The sequence below is a fragment of the Leuresthes tenuis genome, unplaced genomic scaffold (assembly GCF_036924035.1).
Source record: "Leuresthes tenuis unplaced genomic scaffold, fLeuTen1.0.hap1 SCAF_5, whole genome shotgun sequence".
Taxonomy (NCBI): domain Eukaryota; kingdom Metazoa; phylum Chordata; class Actinopteri; order Atheriniformes; family Atherinopsidae; genus Leuresthes; species Leuresthes tenuis.
Genome location: NW_027325359.1, coordinates 13154982 through 13182397, shown reverse-complemented (window position 1 = coordinate 13182397; position 27416 = coordinate 13154982). Strand labels below are relative to the sequence as shown.

The 27416-nt window shown below is 41.2% G+C and overlaps 4 protein-coding genes across 5 annotated transcripts in view; 1 reads left to right on the top strand and 3 right to left on the bottom strand.

Annotated features, from left to right (window-relative positions):
* Positions 1–9045, top strand: part of LOC140307303 (A-type voltage-gated potassium channel KCND2-like) — a 39962-nt gene extending 30917 nt beyond the window's left edge. Inside the window, exons 3-7 of one of the 2 annotated variants that reach the window (XM_072386115.1) lie at positions 1281–1443; positions 1876–1974; positions 2974–3072; positions 5546–5766; positions 7453–9045. In XM_072386115.1, coding sequence (XP_072242216.1) covers positions 1281–1443; positions 1876–1974; positions 2974–3072; positions 5546–5766; positions 7453–7624 — 754 coding nt within the window. In that variant the 3' untranslated portion in view covers positions 7625–9045. The remainder of the gene's footprint in view (positions 1–1280; positions 1444–1875; positions 1975–2973; positions 3073–5545; positions 5767–7452) is intronic. The other variant, XM_072386116.1, reaches the window with a different exon arrangement.
* A 481-nt stretch (positions 9046–9526) lies between these two features.
* LOC140306540 (D(2) dopamine receptor-like) lies at positions 9527–11401 on the bottom strand. The gene is made up of 3 exons (XM_072385145.1): positions 10388–11401; positions 10061–10213; positions 9527–9682 (listed from the first exon to the last, which is right to left on the bottom strand). Exons 1-3 carry the CDS (start codon positions 11399–11401, stop codon positions 9527–9529), a joined length of 1323 nt encoding a protein of 440 aa, XP_072241246.1.
* A 2694-nt stretch (positions 11402–14095) lies between these two features.
* parietopsin lies at positions 14096–15721 on the bottom strand. Its single transcript, XM_072386114.1, has 4 exons — positions 15365–15721; positions 14714–15042; positions 14361–14606; positions 14096–14251 (listed from the first exon to the last, which is right to left on the bottom strand). The coding sequence occupies exons 1-4, from the start codon at positions 15717–15719 to the stop codon at positions 14096–14098; spliced, it is 1086 nt and encodes a 361-aa protein (XP_072242215.1). The 5' UTR covers positions 15720–15721.
* Positions 15722–16175: 454 nt separating this feature from the next.
* Positions 16176–24984, bottom strand: nt5dc3 (5'-nucleotidase domain containing 3). The gene is made up of 14 exons (XM_072386113.1): positions 24572–24984; positions 23650–23822; positions 23293–23367; positions 23130–23185; positions 22791–22881; positions 22568–22705; positions 21403–21463; positions 21170–21272; positions 20214–20315; positions 19983–20064; positions 19772–19858; positions 17676–17816; positions 17497–17561; positions 16176–17402 (listed from the first exon to the last, which is right to left on the bottom strand). The coding sequence occupies exons 1-14, from the start codon at positions 24855–24857 to the stop codon at positions 17147–17149; spliced, it is 1716 nt and encodes a 571-aa protein (XP_072242214.1). The 5' UTR covers positions 24858–24984; the 3' UTR covers positions 16176–17146.
* Positions 24985–27416: the final 2432 nt, after the last annotated feature.

Sequence of the window (27416 nt, the reverse complement as noted above, 5' to 3'; positions counted from 1 at the left end):
TCAATGCATAACATGTATAGCTGTATTTGTGCAGAATTGCAATCTTCAGCAAAGCCTCTGAATATGGATTGTACAGCTGACAAATGCAATCAAATTAGAATTATCTGTCTTGTATTGATTTGGATCATTTTTATATTCTGTTTCTGTTTTTGGATGACTGCTGTCAAGGGACTACAGATGAAAAACCACATTTTGGTTCATTCTGGCACATCTAAAAAAAAACAATGATGATTAAAGTTGGTCCTTTTACTTTTTGCTGAATGGAGCTACCAAAGACTGTATGTATGACTCCAGTGTATGAACTCTGTCCTCACTACTGAAACTAAATCTATTCCTTATTCATCAGAGAACAAGATGATGTAAAGATTCTGGTGATCACATTAAGATTTGCTTACACAAGGACAAGGTTGAACTCTGTATTTATTGCTGAAATATTCTCTAGTTTGAATGTGAGGAATGGGCTCAATGGGCTCAGTCTTTAATCAATGATGTCACTGTTTGCAGCTAAATGTTTAGTTTTGTGCCCCTGATTGTGCTCCCTGTGAAATGGCACTCGAGTTGTCTGCGAGTGTAAGAGGCTGAGTTTTGGTTTTACCTGGAGCGTAGTCATGTCTGACTTTCTAATAGAGGACCGAGACATTAATGTGCTTGAGTGATTTGATTCCATTTGACACATCTGCTTTGACTGAATGCAGCCTGTTTGTGCTAAGGCACACCATCAAATGCATTTCACATTCAAGCCCTGCATTAATGTGAGAAAGAGAATAAAATTTACACCAGTGGCTGTTACAGAGGTCCATAATTTTAAACTGTTTCTCCAGGGTTCAGCATCACACTGTGACCCTCACCTACTCGCTTTCACTCGATATGAAACTACTCCCTGCATTTTTCACAAGCTATTTGGCAAACAGAGGTCACAGAGGATGTGTAGTGCATTTGGTCACGACGTGAAAGCATTAGCCGCTGCCAGCAGGAGTGTAATTATATATGAAACGGGGCTTTGAAAGAAGTACATCACGATGGCACGTTGAAAGTAGGCCAATAAGTGGAGTCTTCAGAGAAGTCCTATTTATTCCTCACCCACTTCAAATGTGTGACTTGCTATTTGAAGTTGTGAAATATTCCAAGGTCAGTGTAACTATTTCAAGACTATTAAAAATAACATTAAACACAGGACAGTTGAACATGCAAAAACAAATCTCCAGGGCAGGTTCTTCAAAAGGAGTATTCTTTCTTAGTTTTTTCTGCTCAGCGTGTGCTCACTGTTTTCTGTCTTTCAGGTACGGTGACATGGTGCCAAAAACTATCGTGGGGAAGGTGTTTGGGTCCATATGCTCTCTGAGTGGGGTGCTGGTCATTGCCTTGCCTGTCCCTGTCATAGTGTCAAACTTCAGCCGTATCTACCACCAAAGCCAGCGGGCAGAGAAACGACGAGCGCAGAGGGTACTCCCTTTTCTCTTTATTTTGCTTCTCTCTGCCCTTTTTTTTCTCTGTCGCTGTCTTATCTGCACAAAACAGAATGACAGGGCAGACGCTATCTTCCAGAATATTAATCTTTTACTGTGCTTGTGTGTGTCTGTGTGTGTGTTGAGTGGGTTAAACTTTCTTGAGTGTATTACAGTGGGAGAAAGAAATAAGAGAGGGAATGACTTTAACTGTGAAAATGATCTTCAGAGTATTGTGTCAGCAGCTTTTCAGTAGCAAAATGTGCATATTTTTTTCTCTCTAAAAGTCTTTGCTAAGGCAGAATTTAGTAATCGTAGATTTAAACAGAACTTCTTACTACTAAATACTGTGGCTGCCAGAGAGACGGAGCCAATTAGTGTGAGAGACAAACCGTCAGAGGCTAAAACAGAGATCTGTTTGTTCAAACAGAAAACTCGCCTTGCTAGAATCCGCGCTACGAAGATTCGAGGCACTAATGCCTATATGCGCTACAAACAAAATGGGCTCCTGATCGACTCACTGGAGGAGGTAACAGGGCCAAGCAGCAGCTTGGGGGCTGCCTGACCTGGGCCTCGCTGATGCTTGCATGCCGCTCTGCTCTGGGATCGGGGGGGCCATGCCACAACACACACGGGAGGTGGAGGGGGGGCTTCTCATACTGTAATGCAGGGGCTGCTGTCATTCCAGTGCTTCAGTGTTATCGTCCACTCTCGTACATCACACCTCTCAGCTGCAGCATTAACATGCCTCGTCGACACTCTCTCTTTCTGTCAATACAGCAGGAGGGCCAGGCGGGCACACTTGCCTTCTGGGGGAGCACGGCCATTACAGTCACAGTGACTCATGACCAAGCTATGCATGTTTGTCCAACAGGGTTTGGAGGGGAAGGAGGGAACCAAAGGCTTACTGGAGAGTAGGTTGCCCATGGCGGCTGTCTGCTCAGCCTGCATCTCCTCTAAACTCTGTGTTTGATCTGTTAAGTGTTTTTGTGTGTGATTTCTTGAGCATCCAGGTTGTCGTGCAGACTAATACAACATACCTTTCATCCCAGAGCCGTGCAGAACTCCATCAAGTGTGTGTGTGTGTGTGTGTGTGTGTGTGTGTGTCAGATGTGTAGTGTTGTTATGGTCTGGAATTTGTGCTGTGTTTGGTGCAATCTGTTCGATCTGTGTCCAGGTGTGCCACTGCTGTTGCACTGAAATGAGCTCAGCTTGAATTAGACTTTTCTGGTCCTCCATACCAAAACAGTGAAAGAGTGGTGATATCAATCCTATCGGTCAAACACGTTGTAGTCAGCCACAGTCTCCATACATCTGTGAAACATTACCATCTCACTAGGTTCAGTAGACTGGCTGCCGTGCTACAGATCAGCATTTCAACTCAGTGCTTCGCCTTCTCTCCGCCACATCACCGAGCTACTAGCTGTTGCCTGAGACTGTTTCTGTTCAGAGTCCAAGCCTGTTCATCTACATTGCACCTTTTTTTTTCCCCCTTGTCTTTGTCTGTTTTAACTTTGTGTCTTTCAAGGCCTCCAAGGAGGCAGGACAAGCCCTGATTGGGAAATCTGCCCACCCTCCTTTTGAGAGCCAACATCATCACCTGCTGCACTGCTTGGAGAAGACCACGGTAAAATGAATTTTGTTTCTCCTTAAAATCTGTGTTTAGTAGAAATGCAATAACTTTAATTTTCACCATCTTAGTGACACACTTTAAAGCAACACTAGGCAAGTTTGTGAACCTTGAAGCCATGTGCTTCTGGCTCGTTTTGAAGTACACCAACCTTTGTGATGCACATTCCCTGGCCTGAAGATGCTCTGTAACGTCCAGAGGTTAAGATACCGCACTTCACTTTGCTTTCCTGCCCAAGTTCCTGCCCAACTTTTTTTGCTTACAGTATCACATAACACACAAGAAACCAGCAACTTCACCAGCAACTAGATAAAAACAGACTTTTGCCATACTGAAAAAAAGACAAATCGGCACAGTCACTATTACAAATAAAGTTACAGAAAAAAAAACACTGTTGTTATTTAAGGGTAAAGAACTGCCTAATTCTCTAGCTTCTTTTGATCTTTCACTCTCTCTACAGCTCTGGGATGTAACCCTGCTGTTTTAAAAACTAACCTCTGTGTGAACCCTGTACATGCACAGCTTACAAGTACTCATTAAAAGACAAAACAAATAAATAAAATGTTCCAGTTCATTTGTAATGTAGTTTGCTTTTTCTGACTTATATTTTTGAAGGATTTGAATTGCCATATGTGTGAAATCAATACATGTGCAACATAATGCTCATTGTATATATTACAGTGTTGCAAGATAGTAGAGGACGTTTGAAAGGCTGCAAACGTCCAAGATTTTGATGTGAAATTTGCTAAAACTGACCAAACATTTTTACATGAGACGTATTTTCATGTTAGTCTGAAAGGGACCTGAGGAGCCTAACTGAGGCTTCTTCTGTGAGCCAGAAACAATAATGATGAGGTTCTGGAACATGAATAGAAAAACTCTGCTGTTGTAATAGTTAGTGACGACACTGAGCACAAAAGTAAATGCCTGGAGAATTCAAACATGTTTAATTGGTTTTATTATAGGACTTAGTCACAGCTCCAACCTCGTCTGATTTCCAGCCTTCAGAGAGAAATGGTTATGATCGTATTATTTTCATGAATTCAAACCCACTACTTCACCAACAGATCCAAGCAAAGCAAGCACGATAGAACTTGAGAGCTAATGAGTTATTACTCACTCATAGCAACAATTACACTAACTCTGAGTCTATGAACTCTTTCCAGACGTAAAATCCAATCCGATGTTTATTCTTGTCCTGTGTGTTGCTCGTACACTTTATCTCTTCTTCTGTTCTTCCTCTCATAGTGTTGTCTCGGGTCTAGTTGCTGCACCTGCCAGAGTGCTTTTTTAAAAGCTTTATTCATAATGGCAAATGTGTCTTTTTTTTTTGTTTTACTTTTTGCCTTCATCTATTATGACAAAATTGTGCTGTTATTTAATTGCTGGTGTATTACGTGGTGCAACAAGGAAAAATGGTGTTGTGTCATTCTGGGAACCAATGTAAATGCACTCGCTCATCCCTCGGGCTTCTGGTCAGTTGAGGGCCCAAGGATAAGCATGACAAAGGTTGGTGTATTTCAAAATTAGTCTGAAGCACGTAGTTTTAAGGTTCACAGACTTCTTTTGTGCTGCTTTAAAATGGCTTTCCGAAAACAAAAAACCCTGTTACTTTTATACATAATTGCATCATATGTTATAATTGTAAATAGAAGTGAGTTATTTTCATCCGTGCTCAAACTGTAGAATCTATTTAATAAGCAGCGCTAGTTAGAAATAGCTCTAAATGGGGTTGGGAAATGTTGAGTCCCTTTGCCAGCAACTTGCTAAAGATAACACGACTCTGTCTGCCAGTAACATTATTTCTTCCAAACAAGCCAGCCCACCACAGTTTATACTATCTATAGTTTAGAAATGTAAGAGCTTCTTTAATGCATGGCTGTGACACGATTTCTCCACTCAGAGTCCTAAACCCTGTCCAGGGACATGGAGAGGTAGCATATCGGTGTGGCTCCCCTTAGTTCATTCTCCTACTGGTAGGAGGCTTGTCTGGGAAAAGCTCTGTAATGGTCATACCATTCAGATGCCAGTGCAGATGTTTACATCAGGCCTTCCACGATTTGTATTTTAAATGTTGGACAGAGAGAAGAGCAGCAGTAACAGAAAGGAAGTATGAGTATAGAGACGTGATTCAAGGCATGGCATCAGATCCTCCATTGTGTCGCACTGCCACCTGCTGGCCAGGCCCAAAACACACGTGAAGTCTGACCTTCAAGTCATGCTCATTTGTCAGAGCTAACAGTTGTGTTTTCACAGATGGCACTTAATATGGACATCTGGGCCAGAATAGTTCTATTCCCCTGATGAGTCATTTTCCAATTATCAAACAATTTTCTTACGGCTTCTGTTCAGTCTGCTTAGTCTTCGCTATGAAACAACTTTACTCATTATTTAGCGAAGTCGATCACTGATCTGAAAGAGTGAGTCACAAGCAACACTGACTCCAAATTTCCACCCTTGTCCTCTGCAGAATCATGAGTTTGTGGACGAGCAGACATTTCAGGCCAACTGCATGGAGATCTCTGTGGTGAATAAGTCGGGCTCCCGTACCTCCTCGCTGTCCTCGTCTCCACATGGCCTCAGCTCATGCTGCTCTCGACGCCACCGGAAGAAGAACAGTTTCAGCCTGCCCAGCACAAACAACCAGGAGCTCAGCACCATACAGATAAGAGAGAGGCCAGTGCCCAACAGGTAGTCTGTCTTTTTTTTTTCTTTATCTCTGTTTCCCTTGACACACATTAAATAAACACATGCAGACTGTGAATCCTAGAGGCACTTAGATTAGACACACCCAATTGATTCCATGCAAGAAAATTTAATTACTGATTCATTGTGAGAGAATCTGCAGACAGTGTTGACTTGATTTGTGCAAATTTGCATTGTATTCTGAAAAAATATTTGTAATGAAATCAAAGAACAGTAAATGAACAACATGTTGCAGAAAATGCTGAAAATGCAAATCTAAAGACTTCAGAAAGTGAACAAATCTTTTATATCTAAATTGATTTTAAATATATAAAGTTCCAAATGCTAAAACTGAGAAAAAAATATGCTTATTTTGAATTTGATACCACCATCACCATGGGGACTGAAACATTTCAACTTTCTAAAAATAGTTACTGTAAAGATTGAAAAAGATTTTACCATCCAAGTTAAATAGTAATATAAAAAGATTGAGAAAAAGCATTATGTTTCGGACCTAAAGAAAGATGTCTAAAGAGACTTTTCAAATGTGGGTACACGCACTAAAATAAGCCAGTTTATGCCTTGCTTATTGCAAGTAGTACCTTGTTTATCCTCAGTTCTCTGAGGGCTACAGTCAGGTCAGGGCCAGGGCCTGCGGCAGGTCCAGTGACTACCACTTCCTGCCAGGGGCATCACGCTGTATTCTGTTGGCTGTTTTTGAGCTCACATTCTCAAAATACCAACTTTTAGAGATAGTTAGACTACTATAGATTGATCAGTTTCTTTTTGTCCCCGAGTTGTTGCTCGAGCAACACTACATTATAAACAGACACGAGTCTGTCGGGGGAAAACTCTACATGGGCCCGGGAACACCTCTGGTTTTAGGTTTTAGTTTGTCACCATCATTCAATGCTGACCCCCAAAAAATCTTAGGGGGGCAAAATTCTCCCATGCAAAGGAAAAAAATAACAACACATAAACAGCATCAAGGGTTTTGAAGCATATGCTGCCATTTAGATGTTTTCAGAGAAGGCTTTGCTCATTTCAGCAAAATCATGCCAAACCACATTCTGCTAAAATTACAACAGCATTACTCTGTAGGAGGGGCCCATGTGCTAAATCTCAAAACAGCTGACAGATCATGGCACAAAAAGTCCCCAGATTGTTAAGTAGTTGAAATCCCATATAAAGAATGTATATATGTGTGTGTACATATGTATAAATGTATCAGTGTCTTAACTTTTTGTTTTGAAATGGGGCTGTAAATAATGTGAGTGAAATATCTCACTGTGAATCACATGCACATGAAGTTCACAGATATTTCTAATAAGTTAAGTTTCTCACATTTCTTATGTGACACTTGATTTTGCTTATAACAACTTTTTTCTCACAGTATGAAGCATGTGCAAACAGAGTGTGATGACATACGCAGTTTATTCAGTCTCAGCTGTTGGTTTCATGTATACAGTGTTCTAATTGGGTGTATTTTCTATTGACAAATGCTGCTCTTAAAAAAAAACAAATATTTCTCTATAATATTTCTCTTAAGAGGCTTTTTAACTCTTATAAAAACTGGCTTCTGTACTTATATAAGAATGTGTAAAGGGACTCTTAGAGTGTATTACGAGCTTTGTGTAATACATTTCCAAGGTCAGATTTTTCAGCCCCTCTCAATCTGATTTTCTCTCTCAGCCGCTCCTGCCTGAATGCAAAACTTGATGAGACTGTGCCCTTGAAATGTGATGAACCTTACATCACCCCCTCCATGGTCAGGCTATCTGCCCCTGTGGTGACCTCATCAGACGAGGATGGCTCCACCACCACGTATTCTCAGAGCAACATTGTCCGAGTATCTGCCTTGTAGATGTCATGCCTATCTGATCTGATCAGCTAACTGGTCTCAAGATGCACCAGATGCTGAGGAGAGGGACCACCGAGCATCAACCTGCCATAATCTGGAGGGATTATAAGATTAACAGAGGTTGGGGGTTTTTTCAAGTCATGAGCTCATCTGATGTCAAACTCTGCATGGTATTGAAATGATGTAGACAGCTGCCATGGAAGTTGAAGTGAACCTGCAGATTTTGCGTCACTAAGCACAGCAGAGTGAGGAGGTGTTGGGAATGTGTGGTTGTCATTGTTGCCTAAACATACTGAGAAAAAAAAAAAAAAAAAACTTTATTTTTGAATATGTAATGTAGTTGTATTTGTCGTCTCTGAATCAAAGGGGGAGAAGGCAGATTGTTAGGGATCATTCTCAATGGCCTCTGGTGACAAAGCACATGTATTGATTACCCGAAGACCATCTTTGTGAATATTAAATCTGTTTAACATTCACCTCTCTCACCACCCTGTTCCATGGATTGTTTCTGAAACCTCTCAATGAATACTTTCTCATCTTTCCTTCACTGTTGTAAATGCAGAAAACTTACATCCACTTCAATGGATGGCTGCTGTGAATATTCATTAACTGACTCATTAACTGGTTGATCGTCATCGCTTGATAAGTAAAATATACAACACATCCTGACATGTTTGTGAAATGTGCAAGTGAAAATCAAAATGACAAAAATCTGTGTTATCTTACATATCTGACATTCTGGATCTGTGTAAAAGCCACTGTTAACAATTGATATTGAGAGCTATACAGGGTATATACAGTATTAGTTAGGGCACAAGGTAAATATGTAACTGAATGTTCTCGGCAACTAATACTAACCCTAATGTGGACACACACTGTAGTATTAACCTGGAAAACCTTATGAAAGAGTGTTGAACATCCATTCCATGACTTCCTCATAAATGATAATATTCAAAAGCAAGACTTGGTAGACCCCATCGTGTTAAAAAGCCATTTTGTGTATTTTTCATATTGTAAATATCTCAGTTAAGACTTTATCAAATGCATTTGAAGTTGGCTCCTCTTATTTCTAGATTTAGTTCAACAGTTTGTTGGCAAACTATTTCTGTCTGTTAAACGATTGAATTGAGGATTTGCATGCTGTCATTGCGGAATTCTGTTTTATTAAAGTGTGTCTCTGCTTCTTGTTGGAGGTTTGTCAGTAAAAAAAAAAAAAAGAAGAAAAAAAAACAGATCAATGGAGAGAAACACAATAAGGCTGATGTATTTTCTTCAACACCGTGCTTTTAATTAAATACAAATTTTGTCAAGGACTGCAAAGATTTGGGGTAGGGAAATGGGAAAAATAATCACACATTGTGCATTTGGTGCAGTGGATAGAATAAACAGTGTAGCTCTACTGAAGCATCCATGAAACGACCCATGTCTTTTTTTTATTTTTAGACATGCATTTCAATTAGGATGATTTCATAATGTTTTTTCCTGATTACTCCAACAGCATCACTAATAGCAGGATTGGATAATAAGGATGTGCTGCTGGAGAACATGTGAGGGCCTGACTCGCCCAGCGGTGGGTCGTGGAAGCATGGTCTCCAGAGACAGACAAGCTGGCCTTGGTGATTGTTTGACTGAGAGCTTCACAGCTGAGCTCACTGTGTTGATATGGGCAGCTCCTCACAGCAACCGTCATGTCTGGTCTTCCCCAGTAAGCAACTGCTGAGAAGTTAGCTGCACAAAATCTAAGATAACACAGCAGCATATTAAATAATAGGCCTTTTACCACCAAACAACAAATTCATACTTATGGCATGTCCAATTCAGATCCATTGATAGTTCAATATGCAGCTGCATATGTACAAATGTGGTTATTTAGTCATCATGAGGTGGACAGATGTGGAGACTTTATCATTTCTTATTGAATCTGGATTTAATCCAGCTTCTCATCTTATAAAACTCTGATCGGAACTGAGGGTTTACTGCAGCGTAGGTTATCGGGTCACTCAGTGAGGTGATGCAGGCAACAGACACCGACAGGATCTCCAGGTCCTGAAAAATTTGTGTCTGAAATAACAAAGAAAAGAAATTTGCAAAGTGTTAGAGATCCCTAGATATGCCTTTTATCATAGAGCTAACAGTTTTCAGCCATGGGTCTACATGTACAGACATGCTCAATCAAATATCAAAGTATATGATGCCATCACGTGGAAACGTGTTATAATATATCTTTATATTGTTATAAGTGATTCTATAAAGACTTACCTTTGTATTCTTGTTTTTGTGAATGAGAAAATTCATCAGGATAGTTGTGATCAGAGGTAGCCAAAATATGAGGAAGGTTAAAATGATGTAGCCAGCACGCCTGGCCATTTTGCTTTCTTTCTTTTTTCTTGCTCTCTCATTACTTGATTTTGAAGGCATCATGCAAACAGCACCTTCTACCTCTGTGGGTTGTTTTAGAGCTTCATTGCTTGTGACTGGAGGTGGTGAGGACACTTGATCTAATGAAGCAACAGCCTGTGCTTCTTCTCCGTTCATGCTCTTAGCTGGTTTCAGATCATTCTCCAAGACAGAGGTAGATTCAGGATCCTGTAACTGTGGAGACAAAACAACAAGGCGGCTTGTTTCTTTGGCTGCTTTGTCAGTTTTTTGTCTTTCTCTGGCCTGTGTTTCTGTGTTAGAATTGCTTGACACTTTCTGCATTGTTGTGTTTGAGCTCTCAACATTAGTAACAGCGTCTTGATTAGACACGTTTTTTTCAATTTTCACGGAACAGGGGCTGGATTGTTTTGTTTTTAAAGGTTTCTCCACAGCCTGCACAGCAACCTGCATTGCAAGAAGGTGAGGTTTTTGTGTTTCCAAGTGACTCCCCTCCGCTGGATTTTTTAATCCTTTTTTCTCCTCAGACCTGATGGAGACACATTGTGGGGCTTCTCCCGAGGTGAGAGTAGGATTTTCCTTGAATGGATTTGTTTCAGCCTGTGTTTGAGCGACACTTATCCTAAGGATCTGACCTTGCTCAGATTTTCCATGTCCATTTTCCACAACTGTGATTTCCTCTGTCTTTTGCTTATCTTCTGTTGATTCCTTTTTGGGGACAGAAGTACCTTCATCAAATATTTTGCGATTGTGTGATCTCAAAAGGGCAAATATGCGAGCATAGAATCCAATGATAATAGTGAAGCAGGCTGCCCAAAGTGGAAGCAGCATGTAAAGTCCAATGGTGTCATAGGAGAACATTGATCCTCTCTGACTTCCTTGGCATCTCACATAAACAGGCGAGTCTTTAAAAAATATCAGACAAAAAACAGCCACCAGAATAGCCAAGCTCCATGTGAGAGGAATCAGTACCATGATCCGTCTTTTTCGTTGACTGGCTTTGAAGGGTTGTGCAATTGCCTGGTATCTCTCTGCACTTATGCATGCCAGAGTCAACAACTGGATACAGCAGCTGAAAGAGAAAGAGGCCATTTGTGCGTCACAGATCAGATCGTCCACAGTCGCTCTTTGATACACTGTCACGATAATTAGTAGTAGAATGGGGCAGTCGATTACACAGCGCAGAGAGTCTATGACAGCAAGATTCACCACCAGTGCATTGATAGAAGTTTGCAGAGACTTTTGGTGATACACTGCCAGTATGACAAAAATATTCGCTGCAACTCCCACAACAGAGGTGATTAACAGAACCAAGCTGTTTGCCACTACAAGGGCAACGTTGATGTATTCCTCCCAAATGGTGATGTTCCCAGAGTCCCATGCAGGTGCAGGCTCCCCTCTCATCTCCAGGTTCAAAGAGTCAACATGCTCAGTTGTCTGTCTTCACTCTGTCTGCTCTGACTGAGCAAACGTCAAGCCCGCTTCTCCTGTCGCCGTGCATCTCCAATGAATGAATAATGGGTAAAGCTGCAGCTTAGACAAGTTAAACCAAAGTACCCACCCTTTTCATTATCACTCCAGAGCACCCATTGGCCACCTGGGAGGCCTCACTGTTCACATTCATTAAAAACTCTGCAGTGTTTTCACAGCAGAGAAAACCGGGGGAACAAAAGATGGTTGTTAATTGAATGGCAGTTATGTCATGATTATTGCATCACTGATGAATGTATATATAAAACTTTATTAAACCAACCAGGACTTCAGATCAATAATGATGACAGTATGGCACTGTGATGCACATGAACTGCTGTCTGTTTAATTTAAAAACAGTACCTCCATAAGGTTAACAACTTGGCATTATGTATGCCAGATTGATGAGTTGGGAGTTCTCGAATTGGCTCAGGAAATTATGGGAGCAGTGCTGCAGGATTATGGTATGACATTGTGTAATCCTGTTTGGAGATAAAGTGTGAAATGCTCTTTGCTTCAAATGTGAAGGCTTATGGACTATGCCAAATCTGGGATTAGATCAACACAATAAAATGTACTCCTGACCATTCTACAAATTAGACCAAGAAAACGTCTCTCAAAATCATATGGGAAATAAACTGGAAAAGAAACTGCTGAAAGATGTCCCTTTTCCCCCTCTGTTTCCATCTCAGTCAGTTCTTTGGGTGGATCCAAGTCTGGATCCAGCCAACAATCAATGCAACATCAGCGCACCATAAACAGAGACAGGATAAAATATGCTCCTTAGAATGAATAGTAGTTACAGAGACTTTATTTAGAAGCAAATCCCCATTTACAATATTTGAAGTAAGTGTGGCAAACAATGACACAATCAGACTGACTATTTCATTAACTAACCTAAACCAATCAAAAAGGGCTAACATGTCTACAAAAAGTTACACAGAAAATATTAAAGTGGGGGTACCAAACAGAGAGCAAAGTATGTGTCTTGCTTGCAGATTTACAAACAATGGTACAGTACAAAAGGAGGCAGTCTGCTTACAGTCTGTGCTCACTAGAGGAAACCAAATGCTTCATTTCAGCGTGAACAGTAAGGGACAGCTTTTATATTCACAACTGAAAAGAGCCAGCTGGAGTGCTTGGAGAGTCAAACACACAAATTATCAAATCTATTAATACATTTTTTCTAAATCCCCTTTGTTTACAGCAACTAAAAAAGAGTGAGTATTTTTGCTTTATCTTTATCCAGTGACGCATTAATCCTCATGACTCATTGTGAGTTGTGGCAAGATTTTTCTGGGTTTGAATTAAGTCCAGAATTTTTTATTTATCATGCTATCCTTCTCTGAACTGCCTGATACCCCTTTAACTGTTTATCAAACAAACAAAAAAAAAACACAAAATAAACTCAATAGAAAATACTAAATGATAAAGAATGATGAGACTTCAGAACAGTCAAATGAATGAATTAGTCTTTTACTCCCCATGCACAAGGTGAGCTGTGCAGCAGTCTTGCTATCAAGTGCCCCCCAAATGTGTTTTTCTATGTTTTTCTAACCTCATTTCACTGGAAGTGATAATTTGCTTTGAGCATATTATGCTATTTTTGCTGTTTCTCTACACCCGAATACATAATTGAATCCAGTGCATCGCTTATCCAGACAGGAGCTTTTGTGTGAAATTATACCTGCATACACTGCAGCAGTGTTTTGTGCAGAGGACGTCGGGAGGCTGCACAAGATGGGTAAGGGCTCAAGTTATTTTTGAAGACGCAACAAATCTAAGAATTTGCCCCAGAACATGGAGCTGGTCTCTGCTGACCTAATTTTCTCTTTGCATAATAATCTTAAATAGGAAAAGATGTCATACAGCACATCATACATAAAATGAGAACTCTTGTTTCCAGTAAAAGGCTTTATGTTTTTATTTACATTTCAATGCCTCCATACTCTGTGTGAAAACTGTGCGAAACCAGATCAGCTGCCTTTTATTCATGAACAATAGGGACTTTACTTCTTTTGCAGACTGGCTGTGATTGCTTTGTTTTGCCTTGATAAATATGCATACAAATGGAAAATTACAAACTGGAACTACAGATCTCACAAAACATTCTTTTGATTCAGTGTTTTCTTTCCTCACAAGAGCCCCTCTCTCAATCTGGAAAGTTTCTAATAAGGCTCCAAATATCAATACAAAAATGCGACAGTTGACTGACTTGAAACCAATCACAAGAAATGAAATAGCCTCAGTGAATATTCTCATTGCTACAGAGTGAAACAGAAGGACGAGACAATATGAAATACCTGCAAAGTAATATTGTTCAAATAAATGGCAAAACAAACTAGCCTCAAGAAAGGATTTAAAAAATAAGAAAATGAACAAAATAATTAATCTTTGTTTTCCCAATTATGCTATCTTATTGCATAAGTGCACATCCTAAAGTTTCCCTGCGAGTCCTCCACTGTCTGAAAATCGAGCTACAGTCTCCGTGCCGTCTCTGTTTTCAATGGAAAACAGTGAAAACGTCTGTGAAAGACACAAGCCGACAGATGTTCAGGTTTGTGTCCTTGATGAGGCAACGATGAACACTGACAACCATGTCACCTTGTTTATGTTGGCTGGCAAAAATCAAACGGGCAGCACCTTGCTGTGCATGTTGGCACTCCTGCTTATGGAGGACAGACAGCTCCCCCTGTTCATGGAGCGCATGGGGATGCTGAGGCTGGTGGGCCCATGGGGGATGTAGTGCCCGCAGGACAACACCTCCAGGGCGCAGTCACGAAACTGGTAGATGAGATAAAACTCTGTCAAGAGCACTCTGGGCTGTTAAAATATGTTTTTCTTCTCTCTCAGTTTCATCACTCCAAAGTAAACACACATTCGAGTCGCTTACCTGTTTGTTTGAGAGGAAGTAGATGATGGGGTTGTAGACAGGGCTGGTCTTGGCAAAGTACATGGGCAATGTGGCTACCAGTGGAGGGATGAACAAATCTGGATCCACAACCACAACCACCGACAATGCCGTGTAAGGCAGCCAGCAGACAAAAAATGCAACAATCATTGCCAAGACCATAATAACAGCGTGATCATTGTCACTCTGCCTGGACTGTCCGCCCTGCAACTCGATGCTCCTGTTCAGCTGGTGGAAAGAAAATGTGAGCCACATTAAAAACCAATAACTGTTCTATAACACATTTTAATTACCATCCAAAGGGTTTCTTAAATGTGCAAAACCCCTGAGCCCACCTTATTTAGAGATTTCAGCACTTTGTAGTAGCAGTAGATGATTATTGCAACTGGGAGGATGAAGCAGAGGAGAGTATAGAGGATCAGATAGCTGTAGTTGCTCCATGATCTCTCCTCCCACGCCAGAGAGCAGGAAGTCTGGACCCCCTCCGGTCCGTAGGAGCTCCACCCAAATAATGGAGTAACAGCCCAAAACAAGCAGAAGACCCAGACAAACATCAGCCCGGTGATGCTCCTCCGCATGCTCAGCTTAAAACCAGATTTTGGGTTACACACCAAATTGTACCGCTCAAAGGCAAGTAGAGTAAGAGTGCAAAGAGACACCAAGCCTAGGCAAGGGAAACAAATCAACATTATAAAAACACACAAACCTGAGCTTGCAGCTGCAAATAAGATAAAGTTTTATGGTCTTAACTGTAATAAACATAGGTCCCGTAAGACAGTGATAGCAGATCATTAGAGTATTAACAGCAAAGTGTCACAGTTGACACGGTGTCACAGGGAAGCAACAACAAATATTTGCTATATTTCAAGCACAGCAACCGAAACAGGAATGCAAGTGTTCATTATTGACAAGTTGAAGGACAAGAAGCTCAAATCTACCCGTGAACTGCAGCAACAAAAGAAATACCTCCTCGCAGCTACACTCACCAAAGTAATTCACTGAAAACCCTTGAAACACACAGGCTCCGTGGCCAATAAAGTAAGAGCCCTGGTAGTTTGTGATGGTGGCGATCAGCGAACCGCACAAGCCGATCATGAGATCAGACACGGCCAGGCTGAAGATAAAAACGTTCATAGGCTGGAGGAGAGACGGATTCCTGAGCATCACCATTATGACGAGACCGTTGTTGAAAACTGACAACACCGTGTTGATGAACATGAGGAAAGATAGTATGCTGTAGCCCACCGGAGGGAAGATGGTGGGCGCTGCCGTCACCATCATCTCCGTGTAGGTGGATGTAGGAGGAGAGCTGGAGCTCCATGCTGTGCTGTTGCTGTCCATGGTGTCCAAATGCTCCGGATTCTGATGAAGCTACTGTGAGGACCAGAAAGTGAACCCAGAGACACTCTTGTCAGCTAAGGCGTCAGCATCACAGACTTTATTACTTCTGATCCCTGGTGGCTTTTTTTTTTACTGTCCCAGATGTCTGGTTGTGCACCTGTCTGATTAGGAAAGCCCCAGAAGCAATATGGGAAATTGGTTGGTAACAAGATTTGTGGGGATTAAATCCAATAAACCCACGGTTGTAATTGTAATTGGAAAGTTGAATTTGACAAACAATAGTCGGCCCTCAAAATTAATTTTCAAATTCTGAAACCCTCCGATGTTGATGCTGGCAAATTAACAAAAAGATTGCAAACAAATGGACACGTATTCAGTTATCAAATCTGATTCCAGCTACTGTCAGTCTACATCCAATTCCTTTAAATAACCACATAAGCACAGGGAGGGGAAAGGGGCCGTTAACATTTTAATTGTGAAATGAAAAATAGAAATACACTTCACCAACACACATTTAAAACTACAGAATGAGGTTTTCGTTGTGGCCATTGTCATTCCTCCTCCCCTTTTTTATTCCCTTTCTCAAGACGTGACATAAAATAACCTTCACAAGGCTGCATGTCTGGACAATGTCCATGAAAATATTTCACCCATTCTCTGTTAAACTGTGGAAAACCAAAGAAGCGCAACGTCGGTTCCATCACAGACGAAATAGCAGCATTCACACCGAATACAGCAACGACACTTCCTGAGAATTTCTCAGCTGCTAAAATGAGACATGCCGGTTGTGTTGTGCAGCAATGCTTAACACCATTCAACACAAAGATCTTGGAAAAGTCAAAGTGTTAGGTGTGCCGATGTGACACACCTCATGAAATGAACTAAAATGCTGCCTGGCAAAATTTGAAGAAAAAAAAGCTTGATTGCCACAAATGATATCAGCTCTTTACAAAAATATACCCTCTGAAATAATGTGAGCAACAGGTTAAGGCAACAGAGTATGTAATGTGAATGCTAAACTACTGTTTCCTCAGCAGATGCAAAGGACAAAAAAAGGCAAAGATAATACACAAAAATACATGTCAAACTTGGTGTGTGACTGCCCCCTACTGTTTAGACTATGTAAAACAAGTATTCTTTTTAAATAAATCTACTCCTCATTCTCTGTGACAAATGCACACACATACACAGTAACATACATCTGTCTTAAATAGCATTACATCCAGCGTTCCTCTTTTAAGACTGAATTATTTGAAAGGATGGATATAAATAACTGGTTTAAATGATCACAAACGTCAACAGTTTTCATGGCTGTTACCACGGCATCATTTAAAACACAGCCTGTCTTTTCTAAAGCAGCCAGATAAAACCAAAATGAAGTAAAAACATCAAGAGAGATTGTTCCATCTTTATCTTTCCCACACGGTTCAGACGGTTCTGCTCTGGTCCCGTGGGGCTGGAGAAGAAACCCCCGAGCTGTTTTCCGGCCAGAACGGTGCTTCGTGCTGCAGAGGAGTGCGTCGGGGGAAAAAGGTGTGCTGGAAGTCGTAGTTGAGCAGGCAGCTGATGGAGGCCATGTAGATGTCAGCAAAGCGTGAGAGTCGGCGTGAGAAGTAGGTGGGGTTGTGGTACGTGCGGAAGAGGCTTCCGAATTGAGCGTTGAAGATGTCCTTTGTCTGCGGCCTGCCGTGTGAACACAAGATGTTAGATTAGTTCTAAAAGATCTAAACAAATCATCCAAACTACATTTCACTTTTAAACGAGTTATCTTTAGTACTTCATGGATTCTCTTTCTCTGTACCACTCCTCGACTACAGCTTGCGATGCAGGGTCTCTGTGCACCTGTCGAAGGCAACATATAGAAGTTAATCCCAAAAGTGTCAGGAAAGAGTGAAAAGGCAGATGTGATAAAGGCACAAAGAGGATGAAAACAAAAGTCTGATATGGTCTCCTGACCTGCATCTGTTCAATGAGTCCAGATAGTGACTGTAACCAGGTCATCATATGCACATACTCTTGTGTGTTCATGATTTTGATCTCTTTCCGCAGCTCAGGAATGATGGCGCCTGTCCTCCAGCCGTGTTTCAGTGTGAGATCCTGGAGAAGAAAGAATCAGAAGATCTGTGTTGAGCCAGACTACTGTGTGCAGCAGGATTGGGCAATGATTGAAGTATTTAGCTTTACGTCATGGTTTCCATATGCAGGAAACAAAGCAATAGCAACAAAGCAGAGAGCTTTCATACTTCAAACTGCTCATACACACACACACACACACACACGTAGTTATTGCCAGCACTTAAACAGCACCACAGCATTGTCATAATAGACCTGCATGGCTTCAGGGTTGTTACTGTGACATTTAACAGTCCAAAACACACTCACTGGAGCTGCACAAATGAGGTGAAAAGAAAATGCACTTGAAGCCTTAAACCCCCGGGATGCAGTTGAGTAACTAAAACCTTAGTTACAATCGCTCTGAGGTGCTAAAGACCAAACAAAAGCAGACACATAACATGTAGAAAACACAACATAACGACAGAAAACGCAACATTTAAACAGCATAATCTGCCATGTTGTCGGTTTTGTTGCTGTGTGACGTGTTTTCTGAAATGTTTTTGTTATCTCAGTTTTGTTGAGTTGTCTCTGTTATGACTTTAGGTTTTTCATGTTTGAGGTTTCCGTTTAGTATTTAGTTTCTTGCCATGTTAGGTTCATCCATGTCACCTGTCTTTGTTCAGAGATGCACTCCATCACCAATCACCTCCCCACAGTATTTAGTTTCCAGGTTCCCTCCCGTCATGGCCATATCCTCACTGTTCACTATCATTCATGTTGTCAAGTCAAGTCAAGTCAAGTCAAGTCTGTTATCATAGTTCATGTCAGGTCTTGTTTTTGTTATGAGTTTTGGAATTCCGTCTCAGCCGTGACTTTTGTTTGGAATAGTTTATGAATATCTGCATCCGGGTCCTAACTCTTTACCAAGCCACACCCACACATCTTACCCCGCCGTGACATGAAATGTGTTATTATAAGTCTCTTTTCTTTCCTGTTTAATTGCGGTGTTTGGTGAAATGTTGCTGTGTTGTTTGTTATATTGTTACTTTGTTTTAAGTTTGTTGTCATGTGTCAAGAAACACTATTTTTGGTCTTTCTTTATTTTTGAGAAACAATAAAGCAGATGTCTGTTTATGTTGTTCTTTTGCACATCTTTTCCGAAGTGTCACTACGTTGATTGTTTTATTAAATGTGGTATTTTTTGGAACTGCTGTCTGACACGAGACAGCCGATCTGTCATGAATCTGGGGTTCAGAGAACGTATCTTTGGGCTTTGTGTTCTTGAACCAACTCTTCAGTAACCCCCAGATGCTTCTCCTCTGTGCCTACTCACAGCTATGATCTTGTTCTACAGCCAGAGTCTCTGATGGTAAGCTGTGGTTGGTGTAAACTAAGAATGCCAAGTTCCATAAGTCTAAACAAGCAAGATAACATAATTGACTCGTGGCTGCCTGCTATCAACTTGGCATCATGCCAGAGATATAAACTCTGTCTTTCAATATCACTCTTCACAGATGATCGAGCATATCTGCACGTATATCTGAATCACTTAAACTCTGTGATGTGATGCAGTAAAATGCACTGATACTGGTCATTTTTGTTCTGGCACAGATGAGGGACAGCTGCTGTTACAGATAAAAAGGTAAATGAGGTGCAGTGATTCTCATTACTGTAGATCCGGTACAGTAGCTGTGATATATACACAGACACCAATTAAAATGTCTGCCCAACCCACTGCACTGACTCAGTAACAGGGATTTAATGCATTAAGTATTACATCCTCAGCCCAGTTATTCCAGAATAAATTATTCTATTTCATTCCGTGTCTTACTTTGTGCATCCTCTTCCAAAGCTGGATGATTTAGACTGCAGCAAAGCTCTTTGAGTTTGGGGAAAGCATGTTTCTTGTTTTTGCCAAAGCAAGGAGAAACAACTGCGTTCATAATCATAATAATGGGTCATTAGAATAAATCATCCTTTGTGAATATGCTACTTACTGCCAAGTCACTGTAGATGTGATCTCCAAAGTAGAGTACTTTGGAGCCACTCCAGCCGGTGAGTCTGAGGAACTCATAGAGATTTCCCTGTAGATTAAACACAAACATCAGAACACAAAGACTCTCGTGTTAGATGATCATGAGGTGTAACCACAGTGAATTGTCAGAAATGCTAAACGTTCTTTGTCATGGTTAGATCCTGGTACAGCACCTGCTTGTAGATCTGCCCTTTTCCCAGCTTGTGAATTCTGTCCCACAGCAAAACGCCTTTGTCTGTAACTCGCCTGAAAGGTCTGCAACAAAATGCAGGCAGCAGCTTTTAGCCTCTGATAATATCAGCAGCTCGAAGATGCACCTACATTACAAATATGCATCTCATTACACAAAGCCCCCCTGTGGGATGCGCTGCATGTGAGTATGAGCCGCATGTGATGACACTTACTTTCTCCTGTCATTGAAGAAGCTAGGTTTGTCAGCCTGCACAATCACAACATCAAAAAGGTCCCTCCAGTCCTTTCCAACAATGTAGCTCATTCCACGGTCTCTGAGGAGGAGAAAGATATTATCGTACAGTGAGAGGATGTGTATGCAGCAAGCCACTATGCTGGTGTGATCTCATAAAACTCAACAAAAAAAACTCACATTCTTTACCCTTGCTGCTCCAAAGCTATATGGGCCCAAACTAGCAAAACAGACAGCAACTGAATTGTGTTTTCCCAGTCTTATCACCCACTCACAGAGCTTTACATTCACACTGACCCATTCTCACGGCACTCTTTTTATTACATGCTGAACAACACACACACATTTTTCACCAATTCACATGCGGATGATACATGACAGGCAAATAGGGATTCAGTATCTTGCCCAAGGACACTTTGACATGTGGAATGGAGGAGCCAGGATCAAACCACTGACCTTCCAATTAGTGCACAACTTGCTCAACCTCTTGAGCCACAGCTGCTCCCACCCAAGCGGCATGCAAATTAACTTTTAGTGTTTCCAGCAGGAATTTCAATATTAATACATCAAAACATTGAAAGCCCTACCAGTTTGGCCTGCTGCATTAATTAAAAACCTTTTCAACTGCTGCATGCGCACAGCTCCTCCTTAGTGCTGTGATGACTCAATGCAACGAAAATATTACAACAAGGACATCATTTCAGGGCTTTTCAGCTCTGGGGAATGTAGCCGGCCAATTTGTGCAAACAGCCCTGACTTCAAAAGGCTTCATAGTCCATGAATTACTGTACGGAAATGCAAACACGAGCACATTGATGCGTGTCTGGCCACCCATAAACGATGTGACAAAAACATGACAGCAGAAAAAACAAGATGGCACAAAAACATGACATTCTTAATTAATCTTGTCCACAAACACTGGTTGCTCTCACTTACACAAAGTCAAAGGGGCTATTAGTGATGAGGAACATCTTTTTCCCATGCTCTGACAGCTTCTTCAGCACAGCGTGGCTTTGCTCGCCATAGCAAATGTATTTCCCTGGAAAGGGAAAAAGCAGAAGGTGGAAGGGTTATAGATGAGTAGCACGCATCTCGTGTGCTTTTTATTTGAACATCATGACATTCATTCGTGAATTCAAACAAAGAGATATGATTGAAGAGAGCATTACCGATATCTGCCTCCACGGCCCGATACATGATGCCTTTGACGTGAACATCTCTGATAGCTTCCTGTGAAGAAGAAAATGAAACATCCCTTAGCATTCAGCTCTGACTGCAACTTTGCTCTGCTTAAAAACAGTTTACTTGGAAGCACAGAGAGAGTACATCTCTGAATGCAAATCAAATATAAACAAAGGACTTTAGTTGCTTTGTTGACACAGCAAGGCCACTTTTGAATCAAAGAATTGGAGAAAAGGCTGAAAACCTGCATAGTTAAGGGAAAACTTAGGACATTTATCAAAGATTATCTGATGCACTGAAACGTCACAGCCAAGAATAAGTTTGAAATTGTTAAACTGGATAGTGAATAATAAAGCATGCGAGACGAAAAGATTAAAGAGGGTGTCCTTGAAAAGATATGAGAGGCATTCTTCAAACAGAGCACGTGTGAGTGCCTTCAAAGACAGCTATGTGTCAAAAACGCTACAGCGTCACACAGAACAGACAGGAGCAGCATGACAGCTGGCCTCAAAGGGAGAACACAGTGCTGATTTCTCGCTGCTCTTCCTGTGAAGTAGCAGAGCCACATGGCTGGAGGCAAGCCTGCTCGACTAAAATTAGCGGCTGATTTTCAGAGCTAAAATTAAGACGGCAGTGAAGGGCTAGAGTATCACAGCACTCTACATACATGTTAATACATTAGCACTCATCATCATGTGGAGTTTCCTGTCCTCTCCCCTCCTTCCTGTCCTCTCTACCCCCAGCTGGTCGAGGCAGATGGCCGCCCTGCCTGAGTCTGGTTCTGCCACAGGTTTCTTCCTGTTAAAAGGGAGTTTTTTCCTTCCACCGTCACCTTGTGCGCACTCAAGACGGGAGACTGGATCGAAGAGAGGTTTCGGTGCAATCTGTGGGTTTCCTTGGCTAAGAAACTTTTTTTTTTTTATATCGGCTTTGCATGAATTGGACTCATTTGGAATTTAACGAATTGGAATCGATTGGATTGCGATTGTATTACAATGAATCGGATTGTAATTGGCTTGGATTGGGCTGTGTCTTTAAAGTGCCTTGAGATGACATTTGTTGTGATTTAGCACCATCTAAATAAAACTGAATTGAAATTCATTTAATGGAATTAGAGAAACTTTATGGAATTACACACAAACAGGCCCCCACCTTCACATCTTTGTAGAGATGGACGGGCTCGTAGTCGATGTTGTGCCTCATGAAGAAGTCGTTGACACACGACAGGAGGGTCATCTCAGGCAGGGAGAATATGTCCATGAACTGTTTCATGGCGTGGCCGTGTGAACTCTGCAGGAAAGTAACACTCGTTATCATGGCTGTTTGTGTCTGCAGTGTCCAAGTTAAAACCGGTAAATGTGGAAGTGATCGCCACCTTGCCATAGAAGTCACTCATGATCTCTAGAGGTACGTGAGAGCCTTCGTACATAGCGACTACTTCCTCATCAGGAACTGGATGAAGACCTCTGCATTAGAAACCGGAGATTTCACAAATCCTTAGACGATAATGTTATTTGAGGTATTTCATCTAGTGCAGCCCTGTAATAGTCAATCCATTGCATTAAAACAATGCATTTCTACTATATTGCACATTTTGCATATCAAAATAAACGTTTGTTGTGACATGATAAAGCTTGCCATACCGATAGAGTTTAGTGAATTTTACTATTGTGACCACAACACGGACACAAGAATTGCCCCAGCGCTCAGATACCTGTATACAGTTCCCAACTGGATATAATGAAAGGCATCTATCTTCATCAGCAGTGCCTATTGCAAATGACAAAATATTCTCCTGAAAAAGGCAAAGCTTCTCGAACATTGCAACACTTGCAAATGTTGTATTAACAGCTAAAGACACGAAAAGCTCTTCTCACCTTCTGGACATCATAGTGAAGTCCCCTCACAGCAAAATTTGGAATATACTCATACTTCCGCAGGCCCTCTGGATACTAATAATGAAAGAAAATCAATGATTAGTTCAAACTTCAGTGCTTAATCTACTTAATGCTAAAATGTCTGAGTAGTATAAAATTACATAAACCTCTAGGCAAATCCAGATATTGGAAATACACGTAAAAATCAGTCATAACCCACTTTGAACCTTAAAATGTGACACAACTATGCAGCTCATAAAAACAAGGACAACACACGATCGTATACCATCTTGCTGACTGTTCTTTTACAGCAGCTGGAAAGTAACGGAGCCACAAAAAGTCACACACTGCCCCCACCCGATGGTTAGTGATGAGGATGTCTCGCGCTATGTTGAAGATAAGCGTGTGGAGGTGGCTGGAGTAGAACGCCAGGGTGTAGTCGTAGTCGAAGCCGTAGATCTCTATGTCTCGCAGGCTCATCTCGTTGTTGGCAAAAATGGTGTCGGGGTCGACAGAGCTGGTGGATGTAGCTAGGGTCAAATTAGAGAAGAGAGGAAAACACCAGAGGTTAGAGTGCAGTCTTGTTTAATCGGGGTATTTCATATGTCGCTGTAACAGAAAAGCATTTTAGGAGTTTTTGGAATCTCAGGCAGCCAAATCTCTTTAAGGTCATGAGGGGAAAAAAGCCTCTAACTACGTCCTTGAATAGTGCGAGTATGAATGTTTACTCTCTGTCAGCACTCTTTCTAATATACATAGTTTCTCTTATAGTACTTAATGTAAGATTAGGGTGAAATGAGGAGCAAGGATATCCACTTTCTGACTTAAATTATAATTCACCTGCCTGTTAATAACACAAACTTACAAATTCGGCCCTGATATTCCAGTAAAACTGGTGCAATGACATTTTGGAATGAGTCTGGCTGCTCGTTTATGTCACTTTTTAAACCGTGGTTTTAATTCTATTGCCTTTTTGCTGACTTCTTTCCATTGACTGACATTACAGTAGATTTTACAGGCCTGTAAAATATGCTCACCCTACTGTCAAAATACTGACCACGAGGCTTACTGAAGAGGCAGTTTTTGACACTATAAATGACAGTGTTATCGTTTTGTAAGCCCTTTTCCTCATATGAAGGCAGGATTAGCTATGTGAAGTGACGGTGGAGCTGTGTAATATGGTGCATTAGTCATAGCAGGGTCATAAATCAACAACAGTTTTCTGTTTCATAAAGGGCTGTGGACTTATTTAATGTCCGAACCGTGACTGTGCTCATACCCTCTGTCTGCCTTTTGGTCTCATTGTAAACAGACCACAGCCTCTCTGTAATGTCCCGACCGTCTGAGGAGCTGCTGCATACAGATGCTGCGTAGTTTTTGGCTCCGGGCTGGTGGAACAGTAGTTTCCCGACTCCACGAGATACCGCCGTGAAATTCCGTTTCCACAGGCAAGACCTGGACGTGCGGCGGGGTAAACCCTGTAAGACATGAAAGAAAACACTCGCCCTCTGCAGACAGTCCGTGTGTTTCAGAAGAGTCGAAAGGGGCAGTGAGAAGGGCGCCATTGCTCTGTTCAACGCCTGGCGAACCGTATGGAGGTCGCAGTGGACTCCCAGACGACTGTATGCGGGTACAACCTCCTCTGCAAATACCGAAACTGCCACTCTATGGCTGCTCTTACCTCACTTCCGTGTTTGGAAAAGGTCCCAGTCAACCAGCGAATCAGAGGCCGATGCGTCTGATTCTCAGTCTCTCCCTGCTGTTCATGGACCAGCCGCTCATCGGGTCGAATGACTAAATATCTGCTGAAAACAACCCGCCATCATACATATCAGGGCTACAGAAATAATACACTCGCCCAGATCTAAAATGAAAGGTTTCGAAGATTTACAAGGAAGTAATATGAGTGTATTTGTCGGGGAAGACTTTAAAAACTAAACAAAACCGTGAATCCTTGACCACTGTAAGGGTTGACCACTGTAAGATTCAGTTGCCCTGTTATGCTGCAAGGGCAATTTTTAAATATGGTGTGGGTCCACTTATTCTCCTAGAGTCTCTACAAATTACTTGCGTTCACCTCCAACCCATAATGAACTCTTTCTGTCGTGTTATACTCTTCAGAGGGGTCTTTCCATGAATACAGTGCCCTCATTGATGAAATCTCAGCCTAACTGAATAGGAGATTTTTAGCACCCGACCCCTATCATTTGGAAGAGTGTTCCAGAGACTCTGGAACCTAAATGCTGTGGGTCTACAATGCTAAACATTACCCCTAAACTTTGCTTTGAGTAAAAAATGAAGAGCAATGAAAGCCCAATATCTCAAAACTATGTCAAAATCAGTCAAATTATTATTTTATAACATGAACTTTCAAAGTTTGCCTCACTATAGTTTTTTCACATATAGATATATATATATCTAAAAAATGTTAAAAAGATATATATATATATATATATATTATTTTTTTTACCATTTTCTTTTGTGTTTTCTCATATCTAACAATGAAGTCAAACATATGAGATCCTGAGTGATACTACTAAGTAATTTCATGACATTTCTTCTTTATTTGATGTCTTAAGACGTGATCTTTTTATGCCTAGATTTTGACAGAGCGTCTCATAATAATGACTTTGTTGATAAAACCTTTTACACTGTATCAGGCAATGTTCATTTGTATTTGGTTTGTCATGTTCAACTTTAAGCAGCTGGTTTGCAATGTTGCCTCATAGCGCAAAGGTTCAAGGTTCAAAGTTGCTGGTCTGGGCCTTTCGATGGCATTAGCTTGTTCTTGCTGTGTCTGCAGAAGATTTATCCGGGTTCTTTAGTTTCCTTCCACAGTTCAAACACATACAAGTTAGGTGAATTGACAATTGTGGATTTACCATAGGTATGGATACAGACTGTGTTCTCTCTCTTTTAGCGCTATGATGGGCAAGTGACGGGTCAAGATGACATCCTGCATCTCAACAGTTGTTAGCTGGGATAGACTGTAGGCCCCTGTAACCCTCAACGGGGATTTTTAATTCTTTTTTTTCAATCCATGTTTCCTGGGCTTTTAAATTTGTGGGACTGAGTACAAGCAGGTAAAATACTATAAAAATACTATAAAATATATAAGCACAAAAGCCCAGCTCATTCAGACTTACTATAGTAAAGTCTATTGTCTATAGTTTATTGCTATATTTGACATTTTGTATCAACATTTAGGACGCACACAGACATGTAACTGCCCAACAGTAATTGATATTTGACAACTGTAACCTGATTCAATGCCCATATTAAATAAACCAAAAAAAAGCAAACGGATTATTATATATGTGCACATTTGTGTGACCATCTCATGTACACGAATTCACCATTTGTGGCTCAAGTGAACCACGATCTCACTTTTGCAACAACTTTTTGTTTTTTGGGTGATTATGAAAACTGACATCGTGTGCATCCATTAAGTCAATTACTGAATGGTGCCACCTTGTGGAGAAAGATAAGTGGTGCACATCGTATAAATCCATTCATTCTCGTAAAGAATGAATGGATCGAGTTCAGGGTCCCAGGGAAATAAAGCCTTTCGAGGTTTATAGTGGGAAGAAAGGAGGGTACACCCTGAAAACTTACCCTGTAAGTAACTCACAGGGTTTGTAGACGCTTACGGTGCAGCTATTCACTCTTGGATATTCTCTTTAAGTGTTGATTATTTTATGCCTCCATAGCACCATGTTAGTTCACATCTTTGAAGGAAGGTCAGTGCAGAAATACAAAGACTGACACACACATAAGTCTAATTGTCGTAGGGCCATAAATCAATGCATCCGCCATATCTGCTGTCAACAAGCTTCGATGTGTCACTTGGTCGCGACATTGCATAAGACGATCAAACTTTAACCAACGTGTTCACTGAGATTTTTTTTTTTTTTACAATGAAGGATACATTTTAGGAAGTGATGTGCTGATTATTCATTCTTGGCCAATGGTGTCAAGCCACGATTTTCGGGTATCGACTTATGTTGACGAATCTGATTGGACCGCATGTACGGAAAGCTCCACTGTGATTGGTCAAAGCTCGTGCGTGGTGCGCAGCCATTGGTCAATTGTCACGGGTCTAATATAGTGGGCTCGTTTGGCGG

Coding starts and splice junctions, on each gene's coding strand:
- LOC140306540 (XM_072385145.1), bottom strand. CDS start 11,401: ATGAGAGGGGAGCCTGCACCTGCATGGGACTCTGGGAACATCACCATT. Junction 10,214..10,387: donor AACAATCCAGCCCCTGTTCC/GTGAAAATTGAA, acceptor TTGTCTCCACAG/TTACAGGATCCTGAATCTAC. Junction 9,683..10,060: donor CTCTAAAACAACCCACAGAG/GTAGAAGGTGCT, acceptor TTGTTATTTCAG/ACACAAATTTTTCAGGACCT.
- parietopsin (XM_072386114.1), bottom strand. CDS start 15,719: ATGGACAGCAACAGCACAGCATGGAGCTCCAGCTCTCCTCCTACATCC. Junction 14,607..14,713: donor TGCTGAAATCTCTAAATAAG/GTGGGCTCAGGG, acceptor TCTTTCCACCAG/CTGAACAGGAGCATCGAGTT. Junction 14,252..14,360: donor ACTTCCTCTCAAACAAACAG/GTAAGCGACTCG, acceptor CTCATCTACCAG/TTTCGTGACTGCGCCCTGGA.
- nt5dc3 (XM_072386113.1), bottom strand. CDS start 24,857: ATGGCGCCCTTCTCACTGCCCCTTTCGACTCTTCTGAAACACACGGAC. Junction 23,368..23,649: donor TCCTCATCACTAACCATCGG/GTGGGGGCAGTG, acceptor TTTCATTATTAG/TATCCAGAGGGCCTGCGGAA. Junction 23,186..23,292: donor TTCACTATGATGTCCAGAAG/GTGAGAAGAGCT, acceptor CATTTGCAATAG/GCACTGCTGATGAAGATAGA.